This window comes from Meriones unguiculatus, chromosome 19 (genome assembly GCF_030254825.1).
Source record: "Meriones unguiculatus strain TT.TT164.6M chromosome 19, Bangor_MerUng_6.1, whole genome shotgun sequence".
In the NCBI taxonomy this organism is placed as follows: Eukaryota; Metazoa; Chordata; class Mammalia; order Rodentia; family Muridae; genus Meriones; species Meriones unguiculatus.
The window spans coordinates 7,883,131-7,905,047 of record NC_083366.1 but is presented as its reverse complement, the minus strand read 5'-3'; the positions used below and the strand labels follow the sequence as shown (position 1 = coordinate 7,905,047).

The window sequence follows — 21,917 nt, the reverse complement described above, 5'->3', positions numbered from 1 at the left end:
TCTTCAGACCCATCTGTCAGTTCCTTTATCTGCACATCAGAAATACTAAATGTATTAAATGATGTTTAACTCTACTGTACCTATGGGTTTTTTTTGCTAAGATTCTCTAAACAGTACCGTGTAACTATAATGATTTGTATTCTAACAGTGTTTTTAAATAATATCTGAGAATATTCAGGTTAAATACAGATACAAGGCTTTCCCCCCCCCCCCCCCGACAGGTTATAGCTGGGTAGCCCTGGCCACCTTTTTTAATTCAGTGTCCTGCAACTTAAGCCTCCCCAAGTACTGGGATTTCAGCATGTGCCAGCAAACCCAGCTTGAGCCATGTCCTAAAAACATAGCATGAAGTACACTTCTAACATTTTTGTGTGTGGTGCAGAGCAGTGTGTAACCCACCCTATCACCTGGGAAGTGAAGGCAAGAGCATCAGGAGTTGAAGTCCAGACTAACTGTATGGGACTGTCTCAAAACCAGAAAGTCACCCTCGTTTGCCCACCTTCACTGTCACCATTTGTTTCCCCATAGATGGTAATAGGCTTGAAAGTTCATTGGTCATTCTCCACTTCCTGTCCTGTCAGCCACACTTGATAGTTGATCATTCTTCCCCAATTTTGATGACATCATGGTACTACTTAGTCTTTTCTTTCTTTCTTTCTTTCTTTCTTTCTTTCTTTCTTTCTTTCTTTCTTTCTTTCTTTCTTTCTTCTTTCTTTCTTTCTCTCTCTCTCTCTTTCTTTCTTTTTCTTTTCCCCCAGTTTTGCTCTTCCTTATTATTGGATCAACCTTATTACCTGTGAATCGAGTTGAGCAGTTTCCTTGACTCACAGATGTTTCGGTTTGGTCTGTGTACAGATGTCTACTAGTCTTCACATTAGACCTCTGTCCCGGACTTCACTCTGGATCCTGACCCACCTGCACATATTGAAGGGCATTGTAGACATGTCCCAGAGCGAGCTACTGTGCTTCTTACACAAGCCTGCCTGACTGCACACTTTGGCCAGCTTACGTCAAAATTTTACAGCTATTTTGTTTTGTTTTTGAGTAACTACAGTGATTTGTAGAAAGTTGTTCTCATTTAATTGGGTGCGGTGGCGCACCTTTAACCCCAGCGCTCAGGCCGTAGCGGGCAGGTGCTTAACATAATGAGCTCCATACAAGGCTGCGCCCTGAAACACCGTGTCGTCCCCCCCTGCCCCAGACCCGCGAAAAGAAGGGCAGCTCTCCTCTGTTCAGAAGCTTTCTCCTCACTTGACATCTTCTCTCCAGTGGTCAAGGTGGGAACCCCGCACCCTCTCCCCTCCTTCCTGCCTGCCAGCTCACTGGGCTCATCTGGGTGATCTTGCTGTAAAAGCTCTCATCGAGGTCCTGGAAATGCACCCCTTCCTTCGTAACCACTTGGATACTGCTTGTATCCTCCAAGTCTTTGTTCAGTCTGTCACAGCTGCCCTGACCGCTTGTACTCTCATGGACTCACTGTTTCTCTTTCCCTAGGCAGGCAGGGATCCACCATATGTATCTACCATGTATCCCAAGTGGCTAATACAGTGCCTGTAGTCAGCACCTACAGAAATCTGTCTTGATTGGAGTTTATGCTTGCCAAAAGGAGGAATTCAGAACTGCCACAAGAAAACACCTGTTAGGAGTGGACGGCAACTTTAGAAATGTTTGAAAAGAATTATTGGCAGGGTCTGGCCCATGTGATGAATTGTAAAGTAGCTAATCATAATGTGACTTAACCTCAATTAGTTTGTTCCTCTTTTACTGTGACAAACCACTGACCAAAGCAACGTAGAGAGGAACAGGTTTGTTGTGGCTTATAGGTTCATGTCTGTCACCTAGAGAAACCGCAGCAGGGACTCAAGAACCTAGAGGTGGGAGCTGCAACAGAATCCATGGGGAAGCTCTGCTTTTACTGGCTTGCTGCTCCTGACCTGCCCGGTCTGTCTGCTTACCTATCTCAGGACCACTGCCTAGGGTGGCACTGCCAAGAGCGGGCTGCACCCCCCCATCACTCCCTGGTCAAGACAGTGCCTGGGCTGCACCCCCACATCACTCCCTGGTCAAGACAGTGCCTGGGCTGCACCCCCACATCACTCCCTGGTCAAGACAGTGCCTGGGCTGCACCCCCACATCACTCCCTGGTCAAGACAGTGCCTGGCAGACGTGCCTGTAGGCCTATCTGATGGATTTTTGTTTTTCAATTTAGGGTCCCTCTTCAGATGACCTGCTTGTGTGTTACCCAAGATCAAGCAGCACAGCGCCCAAACTGTTGCTGTTTCTATTCTGTTTTCACCATGGACAGCCTCATTGGAATACACTTCTTTATTTACCTGGCGTGTTTTTAAAATGGCCAATTCAGCTGGGTGGTGGTGGCACACAGCTTTAGTTCTAGCACTTGGGAGGGGGAGGCAAGCAGATATGTGAGTTCTAGGCCAGGCTAGTCTACAAAGGGAGTTCCAGGACATCGAGGGCTACCCAGAGAAGCACTCTCCTGAAAAACCAAAATTAATCAACCATTCATTCAATTAGTCAATAACTAAATTTTAAAAACGGGCAATTGCCAAGTGGTGCTGGATTATTGTGTAGTGCAGCTTCTTTCCTAGATGCGGCTCTTCATTTGTTTTGTTTTTAAACAAACCTCACCGTACAACCCTGATTGGTGTGGCCTCACGTAGACTGAGCTAGCTTGGAAATTCAGAGAGATCCATCTGCCTCTGCCTGCCGAATGCTGGAATTAAAGGCCTGTGCCATTACACGCAGCTCTTGTTAACAGTGTGAATGTGATTTACTTCTAAATAATATGTAGGAGAAGCCTGGCACAGTGGGGCATATCTATGATCCCAGCACTCAGGGAGGCAGAGGTTGTCATATCTTTGTGAGTTCAAGACGAGTCTGGTCTACAAAGTCAGTCCAGGACAGCCAAGGCTTCATAGAGAAACCCTGTCTCTCATAATAATAATAATAATAATAAAGAAGAAATCAGGCTTTGCTGACTCTGTGTTGTTTGGATAAAGCTTAACCTCTGTGTTATTTTTGCTGAAGGAGCAGCATCAGGCCTTTCTGTACCAGCTGATGCAGCAGCAGCAGCACCACCCACCTGAGCTCCAGCAGCTGCAGCTCCCAGGGCCCACGCAGATCCCCATCAACAACCTTCTTGCAGGCACTCAGGCGCCCCCACTTCACACGGCCACCACAAACCCCTTCCTCACCATCCACGGGGACAGCACAAGCCAGAAAGTCACTGTAAGTATGTTTCGTGCTGCACTGTGGAGGCAGGGTTCAGAGTGAGCGGGGATGCATGGATGGTCTTCAGTCTTTTCACACGCTACTCCTCTGATACTTCCTTCTTATAACCAGTTGTTTTAGCAGCTGGATATTGTAAACAGAGGGTCTAACTAAGCCAATTTAATTTCCATGTCTTTTAAGTATATCAACTGGAATTGGCATCTAAGGTTTGAAGGTAATTTGTAATACAGCATTATCCAAAATGTTTTAGTTAGCAAGATACATGAGACAGCCCATTTAAAACAATTTTCTCTCTTTCTCTCTTACTTTCTCCCCCCCAACCCCTTAAAACAGAAACTTTAATTTGGCTAATCATAAAACTTTTTTCATTTAGTTTTGTTTTGATTTTTTTTTCCCCCTGAGACAGGGTTTCTCTCTGTAGTCTTGGCTATCCTGGATTCACTTTGTAGACCAGGCTGGCTTCAAACTCATAGAGGTCTGCCTGCCTCTGATTCTGAGTGCTGGGATTGCAGGTGTGCGCCACCAAGCCCAGCTAAAAATAGATTAAGTTTTAATGGAAGAACCTCAATAAATTAAATCCGAGACTAGCCAGCCTGGTGGGATCCTGGCACGTGCCTGTAAGCTCAGCTGCTTTGGGTGGCTGAAGCCAGAGGATCATGAGTTTGAGGCCCAAGTAATAGAGACTCAGTCTGTCAGTCACTCTCCATCTTGGAGACAAGGTGTCTGTGTGCTCCTGGAACTCACTGTGTAGACCAGGCTGGCCTTGAACTCACGGATCTGCCTGCCTCTGAACCTCAGTGCTGGGAACAAAGGCAGGTGCTACCAGGCCTGGCTCAGACCCAATCTCAAAACAAACAGAGTCCTAACAGGAAGGCTGGACTGGGAGGGAAGTTAGCATCTTACCAGATCCCTGGAGTACCATGTCGTGTGTGATTTCAGCTTTTAACGTTGGAGGTGGAACCCCACTAGGTAAGAGAGGCCAAAGCTCAGGGAACATACACAGCTGTGGGGTCAGCACTGTGGCCTTTTTAGGCCACAACAGTGCAGGCCATCCAGTGCTCCTCTGTGGAAAGCGGTAATGCGCTCCTTCCTGTGGGAACTGTATCCAAGGGCTGGCACAGCACCTCTATGCCTTTACATACGCCCACTGTGGTGACCGTGATGAAAATAGCAAACTTCAGCATCAGTTAGTGGGTGTTATGTACAGTCGGTTGAACTAATGCTTCTAATTTTTGTTTTGAACTGCAGAGACTGAGTGATAAGACTGGGCCTGTAGCTCAAGAGAAAAGTTGACACTTGAAAAGCATCTGAAGTGCCTCTGCTGCTGCTCTGCGCTTCACTGGCTGCTGCAGTGCCTGCCCCAGATAGCAAGAGAGGCAGCGGGGACATGCTCTTAGGAGGCTCTGATTCATTTTCTTGTTGCTTTGTTGCACTGAAATGGAATTCCTATATCCCCATCCCCTACCAAAGTGTTTGAACTTTGGAAGAAAAATTAATAACTAACTTTTTTGTCAGTGAAATAATTCACATGCAATGAGTTTATCAACGAAGAAAATGTAATGTGCTTGGTGCACAGCCAGCTTTGTTATAAACTGGAGACACGAATAGTAAAACTAAAGACTTATTCCATTGGCAAACCACTTGGTTTTATTATAATATGAAATATCTTATTTGGGAGAGAGTGTGCTTGCTCCATGGGGCAGATCTCAAATCTCGAGAACTGTCCGATTTCTTCTCCTGGAGTTGTATTCATTAAGAAGTGATTATACAGGTCCTCGAGTGGGGCTTTGCAGATGTTGTTTTAACACATTTCTTACTAATGAGATTAGTACATTTGGTGATCAAATTAGGATGGAAACACCTGCTTTTGCTAACAGTAATTTTCTTTTGCAAAAAAAGAAAGAAAGAAAGAAAGTGTTTTAAGAAAGTAGGTTTTTAAGTGTTAAAGCCTACTCTGTTTAAAGGGATCTTAAGTTAAGCGAGTTCTGCGGCTGCTGCGAGAACCAGAGCAATTGGAAGTGAATAATTTCTTTCAGAAAGAGACACCGATGTGGAAACTGCTGGTAGGGTCTGGCCTTAATCAAGTGCCTGTGGATCCCTCCCTGGGCTGAAAGGGCCCTAGACAGCAGGGAAGACCACTTGTGCCAGCAGCCTTCCCCATGTTTCTGCCTTTGCTGAGACTTTGTAGGGCACAGTAGAGAGCGCAGGCAGGCTGCTAACCCGGGTGACTGTCCACAAGGACACGGCGGGGGGGGGGGGGGAGAGCACGCGTGCTTGTTTATGTCATCAGCCTCTCAGAACTACCCATCGGAACAAACGGGCCACCATAAGTCCTGAAAACCTGTCTCACAGCCTTTCAGCTCTGGGGAGCCATGCTCTTGATTGGGCCAGTATGGCAGACTGGGAGGTTCAACAATTGGGGATATAATCATTGATCTGTTTCTGAAATACATGAATTACTAGTGGAAAAGTCCCAGCTGCAGTTGGACAGCTCCACTGTGTGCGAAGCTGCTCTGGAAGAACACGCTAGCTCTGCAGCCCGTCTCCTGGCGACATTGCGCATTCTTACCTCACTTCTGTAAATACAGTTCGTGAATCTGTTTTGTAATGTGAAAAATTCATAAGATTGATATTTTGATTTGTAATATTTCTAATTGGTAGATTTAATTGAAAAGTAAAATTAATTTATTTTTATATGTTCAGGGGAATTTTAAAGAAAGTCAAACCTTTTGTAGATAATTTAAGAGAATCAGTGTGGTTTATTTTACTTATTTAACCCACTGGTTGTTATTCTGTAACAATTTGTATAAATGGTAAATTTTGAATGTGCTATTATTTTACTTAGATGTAAAATTCCACATGTATTAAAATGTACAAAGTTTTTGTTAATAAAATTTAATGATGTTTATAGCCCCGTGCCCTTTTTTGGTGAGGTAGCTGTCCTGAAGGTATGGGCCTGGCATGTGCCACACTGTGAGCATGATATCTTGGAGTCGTCTGGCTTCTCGGGTAGACTGTGCAGAATAGTTTGCAGCCGGCCATGTCCAAGGACGGCAGTGCTTACTGAGGAGAGAGGTGGGTGGGTATCCACATTAAGAAGAGAGGCAGTCCGCTCCAGAGATGTTTAATTATAGCACATTTCAGAAGAAGTAGCCTGCACACTTGATTACAAACTAAATTCTGCTGTTCACATATTTAGAGGAAACAAGGGGCATTCTATAAAAACAGAAATTCAAATGTGTTTAATGACCCTCGGTCATAGGTGCACCAGACTTCACTCCATAGCTGACTCAGGGTAGAGAGAACAGAATGGAACAGTGAACAGAAAGGGAAAAAGCTAGCCCTAGGCTCCTAACTATATTTTGTTTTAATCAAGATAGTGGCTTATGTGTCCTGGCCAACCTTGGACTCAGCATGTAGCTATGTCTGGCCTTGAACTTGGGGTTCTTTTGCCATTACTGTCGTGGGTTATTAATATTTATTATAGTTTTATCTTTTAGTTAAACAGCAGCTGTTCTAAACCAGGTGTATTCCCAAATCACCATACAGAGACTATGATTTTCTTAATTATCCTAGAGCACACTGCTGGGCAATAATTACTCCTTCCCAAACCTCCAAGCCCGCATAGTTTTCCTTCCATTCAGATTTTCCATAGTATGCTTGATTTTAGTCATATCTTAGGTCTGGGTCATCCCTCCTGGTGGTTTTAAGTTCTCTCCTGCTGATCTCAGCTCTCCCACTCCTCCCGCTTGCTACCTTCCTCCCCTCAGGATCAGGATGTCCCACCCTATTCTCACGATTGCACAGCACTGGCTGGTTATATTTTTGAAAATACAGAGAACATGTTTATACAAACTTGAGAGACAGGTGGTGCTTAGAATAAACATCACAATGCAATGTCCAGATTGAAACCAGATAGTGGGGTAGAGAAATCAGCATTTGAATGATTAAGGTTAAATTGTATACATTCCACAAGAACGTTATACCAACATTTCCCCCTTTAAGTCCGATAAACAGCTCCTTTTCTTTCAATACAATAATTATAAAAGTTATGGAAACTATTGGGTAAGATTTATATGCAGTGTGCAGTTCGTGTGCATTTGGCAACTTAGGAGAAAGTATTTTATTATCTATTTTATCTTGACAAGTTTATAGAGTTCTATACCTTACAACGTTTATCCTTATTGGTATCTATATGAAAACATTTGTGGAACTATAACTTTTTGGTTTCCAACCCCACCTTGAGAAGGAATAAAAGTAGTTACTGGAGTAAACAGGAAATGCATGTTAGCAGTTTCCAAAAAAAAAAAAAAAAAAAAAATTGACACAGACCGTTTAGGCACCTAAACAGTCATGCAAAAACTCTAATGTTGGAGTGTCATTGCTCAGGATATGTGACTGACATATAAATGAAGCAGGAACTATTTAGGACTTGCTTACACTGTCTTGGGAGAATTCAGCAGTTGACTTGTCCTGCATTTAAGCTTGCCCATTTTTTGGCAGAATTCTGTTTGTTGTGAAATGGGGGCATTTTCTTTTTTGCCCGAGTGGCTCATTTGCCACATTTGAAGCCATTTCCATATGTGGGTTCTTTGATGCTCATCATCATCTTTGAGGTAGGCGGGGTGCTGCCAGGAGATGACCTGTCTCATTGTCAAAGAATCTTTAAAATAATAAAGACATTTTTTAAATGCCATCTTCTGTAGGTCTCTGAGGTTTTTGAAGACTTACTTATCGATTACTTATGTAATCGACCTGTCTACAAAAATCATATCTATCTGCTAACCCTAAGATGTATAAACCTGTGATAAATTCAACTAGTGTCTGCAATAGTAGTTTAAAGTATTGGAAGTAACCTTGGAGAATAACAAAGCCTTAAGTTGAGTAGATTCAATAATCTACCTTTTGTATTATTCCTACAAGACATCCCTGTATTCACTTTTCTTTTCAATCCCTTTTCTCCTTATCTAAGAAAGAGGAAAGGAAAAGAGAGAAATCCCTGAGTCTAACCTTTTTTTTCTCTCTGAATAAGACCACTAATAACTGATAACTATCTCCCAATGACAGTAAACATTCATAGCCATAGCAAACAACCGAAAACTTACCCAACCCCCCCCCCAAAGGAAATTGGACGTCATTCTCATAATTTTTTTTCTAGCTGACATTTTGGATGTAGAAGTCCTGTTAGGGGACCCTAAGGAAATTGGATAAAATGGGTTAATTAAGCAAGCATTAGCATTTGTGGTCCAGTCTTTGAATGTTGAGAAATTTCAGGTTAATAGAATTGCTGTTTGGAACAGTCTAAAATGCTGGACCAATTGAGAGTAGTAGCTTTCTTCAAAGCTCTCTTGGGAGCAGACTTTGATGAGAAACAGTAATTGAGGCAGCTGAGGCAGGAAGAAGCAGAATGCTGGAACATGCAAGATGCTGGAACAGATGTGTCAATGTCTCAGCATGCTGGAAAGATTCTGTCAGGTTTGATCCAGCATCTCCAGTGTCTGGTCCTTTTGTTCTGCATTATACAGTTCTAAAATTATAAATGTATGAGATGTTCAGGATGAAACTAAACTGTAAACCAATTTTACTATGCCAAATAAAAGAATGGCATAATAAAATTTGGGGATATTGTCGCCAAGAATTTATTTGGTCATGTAATATTGAAGTTCTGGCTGGAGGCATTTTTTTTTTTTTTTTTTTTTTTTAATGTTTCAGTCAGTTGTTCCATGTGAACAGATCATCAATTTATGTTACCTGTTCTGTTTAGTCTTCCTGAGTTCTCTTTTTATTTGTGGCCAAGATCTTCTGGTGGTCTTCCTCTGTCATTTCTGATTATTACTTTTGATGGAACCCGTAATTTCTCTTCTCCTGCATGAACATACGTAATACCTTTTCCCCAGTGTAACACATTCCCTGCTCTCCGTTTTGGAATTAGGACCTTTACATGCTGCTCTAATTCAGTAGTCCTTTCTAAATTCCAGTGAGTCTTAGCAGCTCTGCTACTTATCTCATTTATCTCTTAAGTGTTTATTTAATCTATTTGGGATCTCATTTATCTCTTAAATCATTATTTAATCTATTTGGGGAAGCTATATTTCCCTTCTGTTTTATGACCATCTTTTTAAAATTACTTAGATATTTTCAAAATTGTTTGACCTATAGGATTATAAGTTATATCTATAACAGGTTTCATGGCATAATGTCTAAAATATTGAATTCAAATGGATATACATGCTGAAGCACCATCATCCCCAATTTGCAAGAGCATCTCCAAAATATTTACCATCTCTAACAAATGTGTAACCGTAGGCTCATGCTTTCCAGAATTTAAGGCAAAAGCCCACTAGAATTCTGAATATGAATCTATGGCATGGTGCATGCATTTCAGTTCTCCAAACTCTGTGACATGGAGCACACCAGCCACTGTATGACCTTGTTCCGAGACAACACTAAACAGGATCTGCATTCCTGTGTTAGCATATAGACCTTCATCTAGTAATTGAACCTTAAAAATACACATACAATATCCAGTCTGACCAAGGTAGCCTATAGCTGAACACATGCAGATGGTACATTGCACATGTGCACACGCAGGCAAACAACTGTTCACCGAAAATGAAAAAAAAAAAAAAAAACAGGAAATGCAAGTATTATCTCTCCAAAGACTAAAGAACATCACCCAGTGCCAGCACTTGGGGAGGCAGAGGCAGGTGGATCGCTGTGAGTTCAAGGCCAGCCTGGTCTACAAAGTGAGCCCAGAAAAGCAAAGGCTCCACAGAGAAACCTGGCCTTGAAAAACCAAAAACTCAGCTAACAGGGCTGACAGTTCTCTGTGATCATCACTGTAGAGAATACACTCACTGCACAGGAAGAAACAGTCTGCTTTACAGTTCCCCTCTTAAAAGCATGACCTGTACTTTGGTCTTCCTCTGCCTAGGACAGTGTGTCTGCCTTTGGAGGTGGGAATGCCCCCCGGGTCAGCTTGGGCCCTGCACAGCACTTGCATCAACTTCATGGGCAACCTAACCCAAGGTCTGCGAGTGTGCCGCGAGTCCCTGTCAAACACCGGGCACGGAAGCCAAGGAGGCCAATCCATGGGCGTGGGCCGTTTTTTCCGTTGTTTGTGTTAGGGTGCAGGGCAGGCTCTTTTTGTGTAGCTTAGGCTGGGCCCCAGCCCGCAATCCTAGTAACTCTGGTGCCACAATTTGTAGACTTGCTTCGCGCTGCCTGTCCACCAAGTTAAGCTGTCCCAACAAGAGGAGGGAAGTAAGCCTGAGCCCCGCAGCTGTTCTGGAACCGGAGCAGAGGTCCTGACGGGGAGCAGAGGTCTTCGCATGAGGTGTCCTATGCTAGCGCTAAACAGGCCATGTCTTTCGAAGTGGGAGTGCATAGGAGAAGAGCACAGTTGAGTGTGGTGGGGCACACCTGTGACCGCAGCGCGTTGTACGTAGTGGCATGAGGTTCCAGGTTATCCCAGCTGAAGGCCAACCCGAGATCCGCCATCTTTGTTTGAAGGGAGAAGGCACCCGGCAGCTGGCTCTGCGGCCCTGCAGCCAGGGCCTGGGCCTCAGAGAGGAAAGGCGCTCACTGCTGAGCTGCATCCAGCCGCAGGGCTGTGCGGTCTCTGTCACGGTCCAGCCTATGGGTCCTCCTTTCTCAGTGTTTGCAGCAAAGGAAAGGACTCGGTACCCTGTCTCCAACCAGAAAGGACTAGAAAAAAAGAGTTCGCCATCATTCCTCCCAGTTTTTATGACAATACGCACGCGCATACACACGGCTCCTTTTCAAACATTTCCCAGTTCAAATATGGTCTAGGCATACTGGCCCACTCTAGTTACTTGAATAGAGTGGATATATGAGTTTGGACTTCAGGAGCTGAATTTTGTATTGCTTTATTTTCTGGTAAACCTGTGCCGTCTCTACCGCGTCAGCACCTTAGCTGGCGCGGCGGGGTGGCTCTGTGGGCTTGGGGGAAGGAGTGGAGTGGGGCGCAGGGTGGTGGCCCCGCAGCGCGGGAGCCTGACTCGAGCGCACGGAAGCGCTTGAACCCAGGCACAGCTCAGCTCTGCCGTGAGCAGCTCAGCATGGCGGGAGCTGAAGCGGAGGTCCGGGGGCAGGCAGAGGGGAAGCAGTGAGAGAAGAGAAAAACGTTTCTCAGGAGAGAAGACAAACGTTTCTCCATCTAGGGGCCACGAAGCGGAGCCCGGTCACCTGCCTTGTGCGTGCTGCAAAACTTGGATCCTAGGACTATGGTGAAGTGGCCGAATGGGCTTGCTCGTCTGGGTCACACAGCTCCATTTACCTGATTTCCGTGACTGTGTTGTGGGAGGAGGAAGCTCAGTTACTCGGGCCGGTGCAGGCTCCCGTCGCCGCTCCGCTCCGGTGCTGTCCTCAGCATTCAGCAAGAGTTGCCGGACCCGCTTCCTCTGGGCTCGGTGCAGCCAGGCTCTGTTTGCCATCTCCTAGGCTAGGGCGTCATTTTAGTCACACAGGCCAGGGGTTACGCAAGAATGACCCGAGGCAGGTGGCTAATGCCTGCTCTCCCCAGTTTTCTGCAGTTCCTCCGGGGTAGGGTTTCCCGCATGGAGCCAGTGTAGAGCTTGAGATTGCGGTTGAGACCCTTCCCACTAGGGCAAACCGGCTACCATGTTCTCCAGGTCTCCCAGCGGCCCCGTGCCTTCTCAGGCCCCCCTGGAACGCTGGTGCAGGGTGTGGGCCTTGCTCGGCACACTACGCCAGTACCACACAGAGCAGAGTGAAGATGAGACGCGGAGAGGGCCAAGAGTGAGCAAAGCAGTGGGAGGAGCTGCAGCAGCTCTGGGTCAGACTGTTGAAGAATTGCCATGTGGGCAGGTCTGGGGGAGGGAAGTTTGTGTCCCTAACATGTGGGCAGGTCTGGGGGAGGGAAGTTTGTGTCTCTTAGGGACACTGACACCTCAGTGGCACAGCGCCATACCAAGCCAGTAGAGCTTTGAATTCACCAGTGTGTTCTTTCGCTTGTCCCCTCTCCCCTGTCCTCCCCCCTTTTTTTCTCATCCCTGTGTATTTACTCTTCTGTTGCACTGCCAAAGCAACTTACAGACGGCAGGGTTTATTTGGGGCCTGCAGTTCCAGAGGGGTGAGCCGTGATGGCTGAAGGGAGGTGGCAGTGGCACACAGCTGGATCAGTGGCTTAGCGGAAACAGCTAACTTGAAATGCTTTTGGAACGAAGACTTACTTCAGCCAACAAGGCCACACCTCCTAGCCGTGGACTATGGACCAAGAACTCCAATGCTGGAGCCTTAGGGGAGACATGGCAGTCAGAGCACCACCCCCTGGCTGGCCTGGAGATCACTGTACAGTCAAAGATGACCCCTGAGCCTTTTCGACTCTGAGTTCTGGGACAGCAGGCATGCAGCACCACACCAGTCTTGTAGGGTGCTGGGGAGCTAACCCCAGATCTTCCTGAATGCTTGTTTGGCAAGCAGCCTACCAATTGAGCTACAGCCCCAGCCCAGAATTTGGGGGCATTTCTTCTGTTATTCCTGTAAAAGAATGTGAGTCTATGCAAAATCAAAAGATGACTCATACTGGTTCCCAGGATCAGAGGCATGTTCAGCCTCGGAACATGCCATGGGCGCAGTACTTGGTGATACTGTGATGCACAGTCTGGAGTTGGAGAGTGGTCCAGGAAATGGTTAACCGGCTGAAAAGTAAGTGCCCAAAAGCAAGTGGGAGGCCATGTGTGACATTGCCTATCAGGAGTGCTGTAGAAAACCGCTCAGGGTTTGGTGGCTCTGGCAACATGCCATAGGTGGCTGAAAGCCCTGCGTTGTAAGCTGGATCAGAACGTGTCTTCGTCAGGCCCATTCCTATATGGGAGCCTTCCTGTGTCCTCAGTGAGAGGGAGAGGACACTGGCTTCCTCAGGGCTTTGCCCGTGACCTCATGGCAAATTGCCCACAACTTTAGAAGGCCAGCTGGGCCTGCTTGCCAAAGCTCAGCACACTGGGCTTGCTGACTTGTTGGCCCTCCATCTTGGAAAGGAGAGGATGGGGAGGGGCTCCTGGGACACCATGTGCGTATCTCTCCAGTTGTAGCAACTCTCTCTAATGCACCTTGGGGACTCTGGCGGGGCCACACAGGTGGGCACAGAAGTGGAGCTGGCCCCTCAATGGAAAGCCACCGTCCCTGCTGGGTACAGACCTTCCATGTAGATGCCCCTACCCATAGGCCCTCACCCCTGTTCTGTTATTACCTTAATAAACCGCTTACCCTACATGAACTTTTGGCTTGTTGGCTTATCTTGAGACCTCAGGCGGAGGGGTAGACATTGAGTTTCAGCGACAGCTCATTGCCCTGAGAGGTCATACCCTTTAACAATTACATGCCGAGATGTGCAAAGCTACCGTGTAGGATCGGGCGGGACCGCAAACGGCACACTGCTGCCTGTGGAGGGCCCTTGCTTGGGAGCAGTAAGCAGTCTGAAGTTCCCTTCTGAAGTTTCAAGCGCGGGGCTGGACCAAGGCTCAGCGTCCATCACCTACATGCATGGTGATTTCCAACCAGAACGCCAGGTCTAGAGGATCCTGCGTCCTCCTCTGTACACAGACACACACACAGGCAGAATACCTATCCAACACACACACACACACACACACACCAAAACTAAACTTTAAAAAAACAAAAGCAAGACACTCTTTGAAAAGTTTCCATTCATTTGTTGCACGTGCATGTGTGGGCTGCGCATGTGACGCAGTGAATGTGGAGACCAGAGCCTCCTGGAGCGTGAAGTTGGCCTGCCAGCCTTGTCAGCTAGTGGCTCTGTCCCCCGAGCCATCTCCCAGGCTCGAAATTCTTTTCTGACAATCAAATTTATTTGCTTTATCTTAAATTCTGCCTGATACATGTGTTTTTTTCTTCCTGGCTGGCAAACAGGACCTCATTCTTTTGGGACCACAACCTCCTCCCGTCAGGGCACTTTCTGCTGTAAGCAGATGGGTGCTTTCCTCTGCTCTTGCACATGTAGGCTTTGGATGCAGTAAACGCCCGTTTCTTTGCAGGCTCCCATTTGGCAACCAGCTGAATCTTGGGGCATCTCCCACGGTAAGATTTCTGCCAGGACAATGACCTGGGCGTTGAAGGGTGGGCCGTCCTGGCCTCATGGCCCCGACCCTCTTTCCAGAATTCTCCGTCCCCACTGGGTGATGAAGCATGCTCTCTGAGACTCTCTTCTCCCAGCCTAGGCAGCCTTGGAGTTCTATGTGAACCTGACACTGAGGGATGCTGGAGCCAGCCAAAGCTGTGCAGCCTGGTTTAGCTCTCTTGTCCTGGTAAGTCATAGGTCCTGCAGCTCACTTGCTCAGCAGCCTCTTTGGCTGTTGAAGTGTGTGCAACTCTGTGTGTGTGTGTGTGTGTGTGTGTGTGTGTGTGCACGCGCGCGGCCCACCTGGAGAAGAGAGTCTCCCACAGATCGAGGACCACGGCAGGGATGTGAGCTCACACGGAAGGAGCCTCTCCTGGCCCTCAGCTTCACTGACACTGGTAATAGTCAACAAGCCTGGGTGGCCGTGCAAAAGCCAAACACTGACTGCTCTCGAGAAGCTGGGTACTCAAGGCCTTCACACACATTATCACGCTGCCATTGCCAACCAACAGAACCTTAGCACAGTTACACTTTCTTCAGATGAGTTGGGACTGAAAATGCCACAGCTTGGGGGATGTCTCCCATCTCCCGCAAGGTGTGGCCACAGAGAACATGTATAAGGTGGAGTTGTGAAAAGCCTCTGAGGGATGTCACCCAAAGCGTGCTGTTGCCTAGGAACTACTCAAAAGGGCTGTTGTCAGGTGTCAATTGAGCCATCCATTGTTGAGAACACAAGATTGTCCTGTGTCAAAGACAGTGTCTCAACGACAGTCCACATCCATCCCCGGAGGTTGGTGACCAGATGTGATCACCCTGGTGAGCAGCTGTAAGAGGTTCAGAGATGTGGCCAGAGATGGGGTTGGCAGGTCCCTCTCATGAGGGACATTAGGCGGGCCTCTCTCGTGTTAACAAGGACAAAAAGATTTCACGTGGTTGAGGCCACAGCTTCTCAGCTAGCCTCAAACGCTTGTCCCTAACCAAAGAAGCAACAGCAATAAAGATGGGTGGAGAGCAGAAAACTAAGGAAGGGCGCCTGTCAAGGTCACAGGAGCATGGGAGAGTTTCTTGGTGAGGTCAAGAGACTTCTGGCCTGTAACCCAGGGCCTCTGGGGCTAAACCAGGTCACAGACATTGGAGCAGCTGGTCTTCAGGCAGGCCCCACTGGGAGGTATCTGCTATCTCTGGAGCACAGCTCTGGAGATGCACTCTGCCCTGCCTCAGGGTGCTGGGGGTCTAGTGTATGTCTTATGCAACCCAACCCTTTGGCATTTAGACTTCCTATGGGACCTCATGGTAAGGAGCCTGAAGGAAGGTAAGCAGGCTTAGACTCCTTGTACTTTTGCAAGGTGCTCTTGAAGAGTGCCGCCGCGCAGCCCTCCTCTTGGCTGCTGTGTGCTGGGATAGCAGGTGTGCATCGCCATGTCTTCCACCGTATACATTTGGTCCCAGAAGCCCTGAAATCTGTCCTAGGAGTTGCAGCAGGGTATGACAGACATAGTGCCAAGTACTGTGACTGAAAAGGGGGACTTAGTGGCAGGGTTCTCACAGACGTCACAAACTGGCCTGAGGCAGGATGTCAGCCAAGACAATCTATTTTCTCCTACATGCTTGTCTGCCCTAGATGAGTAGGGGCAGAATGGGGTCAGCTTGAAATGTATAGTGGCTACTTCACAGGCCATCAGTTCCAGGGCATAAGCCTTGCGGAGGAGCTTGGCTGGCCAGCCACTGGCTTGTCCTTGGGATAGGGAGGACAGCACTGCTGGGTGCGGGCTGTCTCGTCACCCCACCTCTGCCAGGCCACACGCGGCCTTGCCTTTCCTATGTCTCTGTGGTCTCTTTTTAACAGAGCGGAGAAAAGATGGAACTCCTGCTCCAGGACACAAGTTGTTCCATTGCTTTTCCACGTTTCAGCTGAGTCTGAGATGGAGTTCCCACAAGGCTGGAGAGCTTGAGGCTTCCTTTGCTGTCTATCTACGCTCAGGGAAGGGCAGGGCTCACCTGGCCCCAAGTCCTGTGTGCAGGTGTCTACAGGGCAGGAGGTTGCCTCTGCCTCCTCACTTCAAGCCTTAGAAGAAAGGACACCTTTTTAGCACTGAATCATTTTTCTTAAATGTGGTCTGGGCACCTCCATGTTCTCAGGCACACTGCATGTGCCAGCAGGTGACAGGTGCTGAGGAATGCTCAGGAGGTGTGACAGTGCGCTGAGGAGGAAGCCTCTAACACGGAGAAAGAGGGCCCGCCTCCTCCCTTCCCAGACACTGCCCAGCATGGTTGCTTTGGAAATTCTCTGGCTGCAGGCACATTTCTCCGGAGCACCCCAAGCATACCCGGTGCTAGTCATGCTCTTGTTTGTTTAGATCTTTGGCTCTCTGCCAGCCAGCTCGAGTCCAGGCTGTAACCTTGGACTGCTGGATTGAGCAGTCCCAGCAATGAATTAACTGTGTTGTTTATTTTTTTGTCTAGTTTTGTTTTTTGTTTTCTGTCTCACTTTGTAACCCTGGCTGTCTTGGAACTCATGTAGACCAGACTCCTGTTCAAAGGGATCCTCTTGCCTCTGCCTTCTAAGTGCTGAGACTGAAGGCATGCACATGCTCCCGTCTCTGCCTGGTCACTAGAACACTATTTGTAACCTCCCAAAAAGTCAACTTTGCAGTGAGGGGAAGTTAACAGCGAAAACCACATCCCCCAACCCCTGACGCACGAGGAAGGCAAGCAGCACTTCAGAGCCTCTATGATTTTGTTGTTTTTTACTAAGGCACAGGACGTTTAGAAATACTGAGGTACAAAATGCACATTTCTGCATGACATTTCTGAAGTATTCATTTGGACAATGATGGTCATAGTCATCTTCTAGAAGATTCAGCTTTTAGCTTGCTTTTTCTTTTGGACCAGTTCAACCAGCAGCTTATATCTAGCAATACAGTCTTCCTGTGGGGAGGGGAGAGAGAGAGAGAGAGAGAGAGAGAGAGAGAGAGAGAGAGAGACGGTAAGTTATTTTCTTGAGTCAGTACCCCGTGACCTGTCTGCTGGTTGGTGCCCAGTCCTACTCTGAACCGTTCTGGGAAAGCCTAGCTGGTCCCAGGCAGACCTGGTCCCAGAAGACCTGTGGCTCTGTCAGCCAAGGTCAAGGTGCTGACTGGCGGATGGTCACCAGCAGTTTTCTATGGAGTGCCGTCATGACAATCCTGATGTCAGCTTGGTAACTGTTCCTATTACAGTAGCACCCATCACCTCATCATCCCATTTCAGAGAAACCAAGAACCATAACGCTTATCTGCTTTGGATGTGCCTCTCCCTGGTGGCGCTAGGACCTTCCTTTGTGAGCCACAGCACACAACTAGCATGGAAGCCGGCCAAGTCTCCTCACCCCCACAGAATGCCATCAGGTTATGCAAACCTCAGGACTAAGGCCACCATCCCTTGAGTGCCCCAGGCAGAGGGGATGGGCTGCAGAGGCCTCCTTCTCAGATGAGCAGTGTACTTCAGAAGCTACTCTGTTTCTGCCTAGGTAGTAGCAAGCCTATGGTACTTGGGCTTGTTACCTCAGGGTCCAGGGCGAATGCCTCTCTTCTAGACAGGTCCTTAACCAGGTGCCCGGGACAGGGTGTGCACAGAAGTTCTGGATGACCCTCTTGTACAAGGGCATGCCGCCCCACACCCTACCACCACTCGCCTAAGCCTTCAAAGTATCTGCACACAACCAGCTGTGGCCAGTCTTGGCCTTCAGCCCTCATCAGGGCCGTGTGGGGTTGCTGAGCTCTGAGCAGGCAGGCAGCAAAATGCCTCCTGACAGGACAAGAGCTCCCACCAAGGCAGCTGGCGTGAAGCCACTTCAGTCAGGCTGGCTCCAGATGGCCAGCCACGGTGTTAGGCCGCAGCCGGTGGGGCTCTGAGGCTCTGCTACTCTGGTGGAAACAGGAAGGGTCCATTCCCTTCTCGGTGCTTTCATGTTGAGCAAAACTTCATTGATTACACCTGTAAATGGCTGAGTCTGACCCAAGTTGGAGAAACTCAGTGAGATAATTAACTTCTGGTAAACCGACTGGAAGGACTGGGAGAATTCGTGCTTCCCAAAGAGATCAACTGCTAATGGCTTATTTTTCTCCTCAGAAACTCTGTTTCATCATTGTAAAGTAGGTGACAGATAACTAGACCTGTGCACTCAGGGATATGCACAGCCACAAGCCAGTCTTTCCAACACAGAATTTCAATTAAAGAAAAATAACTATGTAAATGAGCATCCTAGCGCCCCGGGGCTACTCAGATCTCAGCGCTCCTGGCACCTCACACCCAGCACAGCCTGTGAGGAGGAAGCTGTGCTGGGGAGGAGGGCTGGCTCTGGAAACATTACACAGGAGCTCAGTGCAAATCCCGGTGGCGGGGAGGCCAAGCTTGCCTCTCTGCAGGCCACTTCTTCCTGCTTGCACTTGAGAAGGATTTGTCAGCCAGCAGCCGCTCAGACCTGCAGATGAGATCACCAGTTCTAAACGGTCTAAGTCCCAAGAGTCAGTCACGTGTACCTGACCCGCAGGACACTCGCCTTTGGGTGGTCAGGAGCTACCATGGACTCTCAGACCAAACCACTGCAGAGCTGAGCTACCCCGACAGTCCCTACTTGCCCTTTGGTTAGACTTGTCAGAGAGCCTTTTGTGAAGCAGGGACACTTCTTGCCAGCACTGTTGCACCCAGACTGTCCTTTCAGCAGTCTGGCATGCTGGCGTGGGAAGTTGTGTTTTTTTTTTTTTTTTTTTTTTACTATACACATGTATATACATTAAGATATCCACATAATATATCATGTCTATAATAAAATATATATTACATTTACCTTAGTGTGTATACATGCACTCATGTTTGCACATGTGTGAATTTCAGGCTTGATGGCAAGCAGCCTTACCCACCTAGCCATCTGGCTAGGCTGAGCTCTGTTTTCTTTGAGAAGAACTAGCTGGTCTGCATAGGGACTACACTTAGCACCCGGAGTTCATTTTTGCCTGGCAGTGTGCAGACTCACAGGATGAAGAGAGGCTGCTGGTAACTGTGAAACCCAAGGGCCCGTAGCCAGTGGGACATGGGAGTGAGGGATGAAGGCAGGAGAAGCAAGCATGGGGACAGCCACTTCCGTGGGGAGCCCCACTCCGCTGAGTGCAGTCCTTCATTACCCACCTTACTCTTAGATGGGACACATTTGGCTATTTTGTCCCAGCGGTCAGAGGTTCCTTTTGGGTATTGCTGTAATGCCAGTTCCAGAAGTTTCTGCTGACTCTGAGTCCACGCCTCCTCTGAAGCACGACTTCTTTCTTTGCTCTGGTTTTCTTCATCACTGGACTCATTTTGCTCTGACAGATCAAAGTCTTTCTGCCTCTTTCCTCTTGGCTTCTCCTCTGGCTCCACTCGGGTCACTGTCTCAGCCACCCTGGTTGATTTCCGCCTCCGAGGTCGGGCTTCTGTGGCCACTATCTCCTGCTCACCCTCAGCAGTCTCTTGTTCCTCATCCTCCACGGCACCTGCTGAGTCCTCCCTCTGAGTGATGATGTCATCTGGCAAGGCTGTGGCTATCTTGATGGGTCTGGAATTCTGAACATTTGATTTAAGTTCAGATAGCCTGACCATTCCTAGGAAAGGGCCACAGTACACGAGAGAAAGAGCACGGTGAACTCAGGCAACCAACAGCTTCAACCACCACACAGCAGGCAATGGTTAGGCGTCCTACATGCACTGTTTAATTGGGTACATGTGGCCAGACTGTGATTGAATAACAGAGACCCTTTAGAGAAGGAAGCTGATGCTTATTAGACAAGGGAGGGCATTCCCTGTAATCCAGGTTTCATTAGTTATACTAGCATAACTAAATTAGGCAAGGCTAGCACTGTGCCTCCTCTGCAGGCCATCACACAGTTCTAGTAAGCTATTAGAACTCTTACTACTTTACTGTGTATGTATGGGCCGCAATGTCTGTCTGGAGGCCAGAGGACACCTTGTGAGACTTTGTTCCTTCCTTCCACCAGGTGGGTCCCAAGAAATTGAACTTAGGTGGTCAGGCCTGGTGGCCAAGCGCCTTTACATCCTAAGCCCAGGGAGAATTCATTTTATTGTTTGAGACGGTTTCTCTGTAGACTTGCTCCGTAGACTAGGCTGGCTTTGAACGCAGAACCTCTGTCTCCTGAAGGTGTGTGCTACCACACCTCGCTTCAAGGTGAATTCTTAAATGTAGAGAAAGGATCTTACTAAAAGGTTAAAGCTTTCATCCCACAAAGGGAGACAAGTAGGAACACACAAATGGAAACAAGTTGTGACTTTGAGTGATGAACCTGGCAAGGCTCGGAGGCAGGCAACCCCAAGAATGGCTTGCCTGGGGACACTGGCAGAGGAGCATGGGCTCTCACCCTGGGGTCTAGCGTCATGCTCTGTAGACTATAGACACTTAGTACGTCTCTAAGGAACCATGCTTAGAACCTCATTGAATTCCGCTCAATTTAAGCTTCAATTTATCTTTGCGTGTATGTGCTTACATGTGTGTCTTCTATCGGGAGCTCCCTCCCTCAGCTACAGCTGGCCGAGAAGCCGGACCCTCCTGTCTCCGTCTTGTCTGGACTGGAACCACAGGCACTTGGCGCTGCACCTAGCTTTCTCCCACAGGCGCTCAGGTCTTCATGTCTGCAGAACCACTTCACACTGAGCCACCTTCTCAGCCTTACGCTTTAATTAACAGCAGCTAAATGTGGCTACTGGCTACTAAATTAGAGGAGTATTTAGCCTTTTTGAAGGACAATTTGTTAAATGTAGGTAAACCTTAAAATACACTTTCTTTAATTTATGGGTCATATGCACAAACCAATCAATATGTCATTTAATTATAAAACATACCAAAGAAGAAAATCCATATAAAAAGACAGGTGATTTTTTTGTTTGTTTGTTTGTTTGCTTGTTTGTTTACTGGGACAGGGTTTCTCTGCGTAGCCCTGGCTGTCCTGGGACTCACTCTGCAGGCCTCAATTCAGTGATCCACCTGCCTCTGTTGGGTTTAAAGGCTTATGCCACCCTGCAAGGCTTGAAAATGTTCTTTGCGGCATCCTCTCACTGCTGCAGGGATGAGGTCCCGAGCAATGGCGCATGCGTGTATTGTATATTGTGGAGCCTGAGGCTATAAGCCCAAGTATCTCCAGCTGAGGGACAAGTTGGAACATGAGTTCCCCGGATGCTTAGACAGCTATGGTGAGGGGACTCCCCAGGTCAGCGGGTTCTCTGAAGTGACAGTAGCCAAGAAGTTGGTTCACTCCAAGAAGGTGAAGGCTATGTGGATACAGAAAGCAAGTTCTGGAAGTTGGTGACCACCATCAAAGCTGCCCTGGCTCAGTGCCAGTGAGCCCTGGAGGCAGAGCCCTGAGACTACCTGGCCTGCCCCTCTTGGCAGCCGCTTCATGACAGGAAGGACTGAAATGTCTCAAAGACCTGTAGTCTTTCCTTGATGTTCCTGCGGCGACCAAGTCAGGCCAGAGATTGTCCGTGTGTGTGCCTCCCCAGAGTCTTACCTGTCACATGCTCT

General features: G+C 47.8%; 2 protein-coding genes, 1 long non-coding RNA gene and 1 pseudogene across 18 annotated transcripts in view; 2 read left to right on the top strand and 2 right to left on the bottom strand.

The window, feature by feature from the left end:
* The window catches only part of Mllt10 (MLLT10 histone lysine methyltransferase DOT1L cofactor), a 137,613-nt gene extending 131,454 nt beyond the window's left edge, over nucleotides 1–6,159 (top strand). For all 16 annotated transcript variants that reach the window (XM_060373019.1, XM_021631055.2, XM_021631054.2 and 13 more), the window contains 2 exons: nucleotides 3,046–3,246; nucleotides 4,498–6,159. In XM_060373019.1, coding sequence (XP_060229002.1) covers nucleotides 3,046–3,246; nucleotides 4,498–4,542 — 246 coding nt within the window. In that variant the 3' untranslated portion in view covers nucleotides 4,543–6,159. The remainder of the gene's footprint in view (nucleotides 1–3,045; nucleotides 3,247–4,497) is intronic.
* Nucleotides 6,160–6,357: 198 nt separating this feature from the next.
* LOC132649339 (uncharacterized) lies at nucleotides 6,358–12,014 on the bottom strand. Its single transcript, XR_009587770.1, has 2 exons — nucleotides 11,549–12,014; nucleotides 6,358–10,956 (listed from the first exon to the last, which is right to left on the bottom strand). It is a non-coding gene; the product is annotated as an uncharacterized LOC132649339 (long non-coding RNA).
* A 5,087-nt stretch (nucleotides 12,015–17,101) lies between these two features.
* Nucleotides 17,102–21,917, bottom strand: part of Dnajc1 (DnaJ heat shock protein family (Hsp40) member C1) — a 179,958-nt gene continuing 175,142 nt past the window's right edge. The window contains exons 11-12 of the mRNA XM_060372657.1: nucleotides 19,538–19,986; nucleotides 17,102–17,299 (exon numbers count right to left, since the gene is read on the bottom strand). Of these exons, the coding sequence (XP_060228640.1) occupies nucleotides 17,231–17,299; nucleotides 19,538–19,986 (518 nt within the window). The 3' untranslated portion in view covers nucleotides 17,102–17,230. The remainder of the gene's footprint in view (nucleotides 17,300–19,537; nucleotides 19,987–21,917) is intronic.
* LOC110545145 (selenoprotein W-like) lies at nucleotides 21,463–21,737 on the top strand (annotated as a pseudogene).